General features: G+C 46.1%; 1 protein-coding gene across 1 annotated transcript in view; it reads left to right on the top strand.

The window, feature by feature from the left end:
• LOC116837349 (bMERB domain-containing protein 1-like) overlaps nucleotides 1–6981 on the top strand; it is a 52170-nt gene continuing 45189 nt past the window's right edge. Inside the window, exon 1 of the mRNA XM_032801684.2 lies at nucleotides 1–158. Within this exon, the coding sequence (XP_032657575.1) occupies nucleotides 80–158 (79 nt within the window). The 5' untranslated portion in view covers nucleotides 1–79. The remainder of the gene's footprint in view (nucleotides 159–6981) is intronic.

Genomic DNA, 6981 nt, shown 5'->3' with positions numbered 1-6981 from the left:
TCTGGGCTCAGGAGGATTTGCTTTTTTAAAAAGCACCACCTTTTCTTAGGGTTTTATTACAAATAAGAAAGGTGTTAGGATGGAAAAGGAGAGCAGGACGCCTACCAGGTATGGATCACTGGAGTCAACCAAGTGGACAGCTGCAGATTCAGCCAAAGGTGAGAGTGCTTTGCATGCATGTGGAGCAGCCAGGCATCCTCTGAGATCCCTGCCCGATGAGAGAGCTCAGCTACCTCTTCAGGCAATGGACTCAAATCCGCACTCAATGCCTGCAGAGTCTGCTGATGGATAACACCCTGTCTGAGCTGGACCTCAGCTGGACTGGTCTCCTAGCTCCCTTCTCTACGCCCACCCCTGCTAGTGACTGTGAAGGAGGTACATTGCAATCAGAGGGGGATGGGTGTTTAAAAATGTTGGGTGCCTCTGACAGGTTTTCTCATCACCTTGAAAGTTTCACAAGGGTAAGTCAGGGACTTTCCCATCCTCCCTCCCTAGGGCTAGGGGGTTGTTGGTGGCATGGGGGGAGGGTCTTGGGGTACCTGCATAGCTCATTGGCAGGGTGAAGGCAATAGACATTTTCAAAGCAGTCCTTTTCTGCTCAGCCACAGGGCTGTAATAGTGGCAGGCACTGGAGGAAGCAGGTGATCGTGCTCATGAGTAGGAAAACCTGGCTGGGAACCAAGAGTTCTCTGTTCATTCACAAAATCAGCTCACACCAGCTCTTCCAGGCCGGAGTTTGTGCTGCGAGAGCACAGAGGTGGCAAAACTTCAGCGCCTGTGGGGACGCAACTGAGGGAAGGGGTGGATGACGAGGTTAGAATAAATGAGAAATATCCTAGCTTGTCTCTCTGGGTGGAGAAAGTATTAAAAGATAACACATCAGTCCCCAGAGCCCCCCAGAGCTGTGATTGCCTTTGAAAAATGATCCCCTCCTGGCTCCAATGGCTCATTGTTAATTTGATTCTTGAGAACATCATGGTGAATAATGAAGATGAGGGCAAGATTCAGGGATTTACACGTTCACGATGCTGCTAAATATTATTAGCTTCTGCTTTACAGTTCCCCAAGTGAGCATCTCAGGACTGGTGGTTCTGGCAACAGCTGTGCTGGGGAGATTGATGGTTATCCATTTATCCAGAATATTTATGCCAAGTAGATGATGTCTATTTATTCAAATACGCAACCATATGATCAATGCCACCACAGAAATCTACATCCTCGGAGAGGTAGCTGGGCTTTGGATACACAGCAGCAGCTCTTTTATCGGCTGCTACATAACAGTGTGGGGAGTGTGGGCTAGTGGTTAGAGCAGTGAACCAAGGGAAGGGGGCAGGAGTCCAAGGTTTTCTTCCAGTTGCAGCTGCTCATTTGCTGTTTTCTCAGGAACCTCATTTACCCACTCTGTATCTGTTTCTCCCCCTGTGAAATGGGGATGATCACAGAACTGTAGGGCTGAAAGGGACCTCAAGAGGTCATCAAGGCTGGCCCCTTGCACTGCGGCAGGACCAAGTAAACCCAGACCATCCTGACAGGTGTTTGTCCAACCTGTTCTTAAAAACCTCCAATGATGGGGATTCCACAACCTCCCTTGGGAGCCTGTTTCAGAGCTTAACTACCCATAGAGTTAGAAAGTTTTTCCTAATATCTAACCTAAGTCTGTATACTGCATATTAAGCCCATTACTTCTTGTCCTACCTTCAGTAGATGTGGAGAACAACTGATCACTGGCCTCTTTATAACAGCCCTTAACATATCTGAAGGCTGTTATGAGCTCTTCCCTTCTCATGACCAAACATACCGAGTTCTTTTAACCTTTTCTATAGGTCACGTTTTCTAAATATTTTATCATTGTTGCTCTCCTCTGCACACTCTCCAGTTTGTCCACATCTTTCCTAAAGCATGGCAGCTGGAACTGGGACACAGTACTCCAGCTGAGGCCTTACTAGTGCTCAGTAGAATGGGACAATTACCTCCCATGTCTTACACACAACACTCCCGTTAATACATCCCAGAATGACATGAACCTCTTTTGCAACGGCATCACATTGACTCATATTCAGTGTGTGATTCACTATGACCCCCCAGACCCTTTTCAACAGTTCTACCACTTAGCAGTTATTCCCCATTTTGTAGTTGTGCATTTGATTTTCCCTTCCTACATGAAGTACGTTCCTTGAAAAGTTTTGGTTTGATGAATCGACATTTTCCAACAAAAAATGTATCTCTGCAAAATTCCTGACTGACTCCAGTTTCATCTTAACTTTCCCTCTCACAATCCTGACATCACACCTGGCTCACACTCTCCTCCTTTCTCTGGAGCCTTCCATCCAGCCATTCTCTGAGCTCCCCACTTCCACCTTCTGCCAATTACATATCTTCCCTTATTGAACTAATTACTTCCTTAGCCCAGCCATTGAACCCAAGGGTCAACAATCTCCGCCATAATAGGTTAATTTCTCCTAATTAAGCCAGTATATCTTCTCTGTTACACAAGTGACCAGGGTTCTACAGCTAGCACTCTGTCGCAGAGACCATAGGATCCAGCTGTGCTACGGAGATCATATGAATCCAGAGGTTGGCTGACTTCAGAAAACGCTGCAAAACCTTCCTCTTCAACAAAGTCTTTGCACTGTGAGACTAACACTCACATACAGATATTCCCTTCCACCCTCAAACCCCAACACTGACCTTTCTTTCCCCCCAAACCTCAATACTGACCCCATTTCCACCCCATACCCCAACACTGACTCTTTTCCACCCAACACTGACCATTCCTTACACCTCAGCCTTCCACACTGACCCCCTTCCACCCCACACCTCAACACTGACCTTCCCATACACCCCCAAAGCTCAACACTAACCCCCTTCCACCCAACACTGACTTTCCCTTACACCCCAACCTTCAACACTGACCCCTTTACACCCCACACCCCAACACTGACCCCCCTTCAACTCAACACTGACCCCCCCTTTGATCCAATACACCCCAACATTGACCCTCCTTCTATAGCCACACTCCATTGCCTTCAACACTGACCCCCTTACACCTCACACCCCAACACTGACCCCCCTTCTGCTCAACACTGACCCTCCCTTTGATCCAATACACCCCAACATTGACCCTCCTTCTATATACACACTCCATTGCTGAGCTCCTTCTATCCAATGAACCTCATATCTGACTTCCCGTCTACCCAATAAGCCCCAAACACTGACCCCATTCTACTCCAAACACCAAACATGACCTCCATTCTACCCCCAAAACCCAACACTGACCTCTTTTACTTCCCTCAAATTCCCCAAACTGACCCCCTTCTCCCCTGAATTCTCCCAACACTGTTACTCCCTCAACACTTAAACTCCAAATATGACCCCTTTCTGCACCAAACTCAAACACTTACCTTTCTTCTTCCTAATAAACCCCAACCCCGACCACTTTCAGCCCCCCAAATGCCACCCATTGGTCTGACCCAGTATGGCCATTCTTATATTCTTATGTGATCAAGTCATCCCTTAACCTTCTCTTTGTTAAGCTAAGTCTATCACTATGTCATATTTTCTAATCCTTTATTCATTCTCGTGGCTCTTCTTGAACCTCTTCAATTTATCAACATCCCTCTTGAATTGTGGGCACCAGACCTGGACGCAACACTCCAGCAGCGATCACACCAGTGCACAATACAGAGGTAATATCCTCTCTACTTCTATTTGAGATTTCCATTTATGCATCCAAGAATCACATTAGCCCTTTGGGGTTCCATATTTCCAGTCATATGTAATCACAGTAGCTTTGGGGTAGCAGTAATGTCTGCTTAGACTGTGCCAGCATTTCAGACTGCTCTGAGGGCTCCTGTTGGCTCAGTGCCATGGCACCAGCCCCCCAGCATACACACGCTCACCCTCCCTGACAAACCACTGGCTCTGGCAAAGAGATTTTTGGCCGAGCAACAAAAATGATAACATTTGGCAGCTCTTAAGACTTCTGGAGAATTTGGCTCAGCTTTTGCAATTGATTCCACCCTCGATAGAATGTGTGACCTCCTGGGACAGTGGTGTAGGTTTAGCCACATGTCACCAGGGCTGTTTTAAGTAGAGGTGTGAGGAGTTCCTGCATCAATGTGTGGGAGTGTCCAGCTTGGGCTGTAGATCTGTTGTTAGGTAGGAGGCCTCTAAGGAAAACTCAGAGTGCTGAATCAGACCTGGAGGTAATGTCCCTGCAAGGTGCTAGGGGGCACTGTGCTACCAAAGGATGAGAGGTAAAACTTTGCCCCTGATCATTTTTGATCCTTAAGCATCCACTGGCCTTTGCTGCAAGCATTTGGTTGTGAACAATGATTCCCTGGTTGCTGCCTTCAGCCTCCATGGTCTCTCCCTGGGGTTTCAATAGGAGCAGTGTGACAGATCCAAGGTGGGAGATGGGTTGCACCCCAGGAGTTGTGGCATGGTAGCAGAGGGTGAAGTGATTCCATAGAACCACAGAAATCAAACAGCTGTCACTGGTAGATGACTGGACAACTGGGTTGTTCCACCTGTGCTCCTTAGTGATGGGCCTCCTCATGCCAGGAGGTCTCTATGAGGCCAAATCTGTGATGCGCTGAGCACACTTGGGTCCTATGGGTTTCTCATTCTCTTCTCATGGTTAAGTGGTAGGATTGTGACTGAGGTACATCACCCCTTCTCCCTTATGATTATTTATATTACAGCAGTTCTTAGAAGCCCCAACAGAGATCAGAGTCAGCTGTGCTAGGTGCTGTACAAACACATAGGGAGCAATGGACCCTGCCATGAAGAGCTTACAGATGAAATAGACAAAAAGAAGCATCATTATCCCCATATTACAATTGGGGAAACTGAAGCACAGAACAAGGCAATGACCTGCCCAAGGTCAGACAGGGAAATTGTGGCTGAACTGGAGTCACCTGTATCCAAATCCACTGCCAAAACCACAAGGCCATCCAGCTAGGGATGCATGCAGTGACCTCTCAGTGGCTGCCTGACACCCTCTCCCCACCCCTCCCCATTCCTACCCATGGTTCCTCTGTGGTAAGGCTGTGGCACAACACTATAGGGGAAGGGGAATGTATGCTGCTTATGTTCCCTGTGGATGTGGATAAAGGGCTGATTCTGCCAGGTCTCCGCTCCTACTGATTGCAATGGGAATTGAAAGCACTCAGCAACTCTTGGCAGCTCACAGTGTAAAGAGAACCTCAGTCCCTGGGATTGCCAATCAATCAGACGTCTTTTATCATGACCCCAGTAGCAGTAACTGTCAGCATGGATTTATCAAGAACAAATCGTGTCGAGCCAAACCAGTAGTTTTCTTTGGCAGGGTAACAAGGCTTGTGGATGGCAGGAAGCAGTAGATGCGGTATATCTTGACTTTAGTAAGGCTATTAACAATGTCTCACATGATCTTCTCATAAACAAACTAGAGAAACACAGCCTACCATAAGGTGGGTTCATAACTGGTGGGAAAACTATTCTCAGAGAGTAGTTATCATTGGTTCATAGTCAAGCTGGATGGGCATATCAAGTGGGGTCCCACAGGGATCAGTTCTGGGTCTGGTTCTGTTCAATATCTTCATCAGTGATTTAGATAGTGGCATAGAGCAGGGGTCAGCAGCCTTTCAGAAGTGGTGTGCCGAGTCTTCATTTATTCACTCTAATTTAAGGTTTCACGTGCCAGTAATGCATTTTAACATTTTTACAAGGTCTCTTTCTGTAAGTCTATAATACATAACTAAACTATTGTTATATGTAAAGTAAATAAGGTTTTTTAAATGTTTAAGAAGCTTCATTTAAAATTAAATTAAAATGCAGAGCCCCTTGACTGGTGGCAGGACCTGGGCAGTGTGAGTGCCACTGAAAATCAGTTTGCGTGCTGCCTTTGGCACACATGCCATAGGTTGCCTACCCCTGGCATAAAGAGTACACTTATAAATTTTGTGGACCATACCAAGCTGGGAAGGGGTGTCGTAGCTTCCTACTCAGATTTGAACCTTAGCGTTCATAACCTGAGAAGCTAGCACGAACCCTCTAAGCTTAATTATCAGCTTAGATCTGATATCGCTGCCACCAGCCAAAATTTCCAGTGTTTGGCTCACTCTGGTCTCCCCAAAACCTTCCCTGGGGAACCCCCAAGACTCAGATGCCTTGAGTCTACAACAAAGGGAAATAACCCACTTCCCTTCCCCCTCTTACTTCCCCAGATTTCCCGCTCAATTCCTTGAAACACAACCCCAGAGAGATTAAGATCTCTCCCCACCTCAAGAGCAGCAGATTCATACCTAGTCAAGCTAACAACAAAGAGATTCCTCCTTCTTCGTTCTTAGCCTAACCAGAAACTAAAACAGTTTGTAAAAGAAAGCTTATGAAAAAGAGGCAGAAAAGAACATACAAATGCTTCATTGTATCAGGTTGACAATACACGGTCAATACTTAAGAAAGAACATGATAACAGCCTTATAATAAAAGAATCCAATTAACAATTCCAGACTACACATATGTAAATACAACACAAACCCAATAAAGCTAGTCTTATACTGTAACTTACAACTGGGAAACAGAAGAATAGAAGCTGAAGATAGAAGAAACCTCATGTTGAGAGACAGACCGGAGAACAGGAGAGAGCAGACAAGGGAACACACCCAAACCTTCCTCTCTGAGCTTTAAAAAATCCGGTTCTCTGATTGGTCCCTGGTCAGTGTGTTGGTTCCCCTTGTTAACCGCTTAACAGGTGAAGAAACATTAACTTAGTATCGTTAGGAAAGGGGTTGTCAAGTGCTTTGGAGGGATAGGATTAAATTCAAAAGGATCTTGTCAAAGTTGGAGAAAGGTCTCAGAAAAGATGAAATTCAATAAGGACAAATGCAAAGTCTCCACAATCAGTTAACACATACACAAGGAAATGCTGCCTAGGAAGGAGTATGCGGAAAGTGGATCGGGGGTTACAGGGATCGGAAGCTAAATATGATTAACATG

Source organism: Chelonoidis abingdonii, chromosome 13 (genome assembly GCF_003597395.2).
Source record: "Chelonoidis abingdonii isolate Lonesome George chromosome 13, CheloAbing_2.0, whole genome shotgun sequence".
Classification (NCBI taxonomy): domain Eukaryota; kingdom Metazoa; phylum Chordata; order Testudines; family Testudinidae; genus Chelonoidis; species Chelonoidis abingdonii.
Note: the sequence above shows the minus strand (reverse complement) of the source record. Positions and strands in the feature narration are given on the sequence as shown.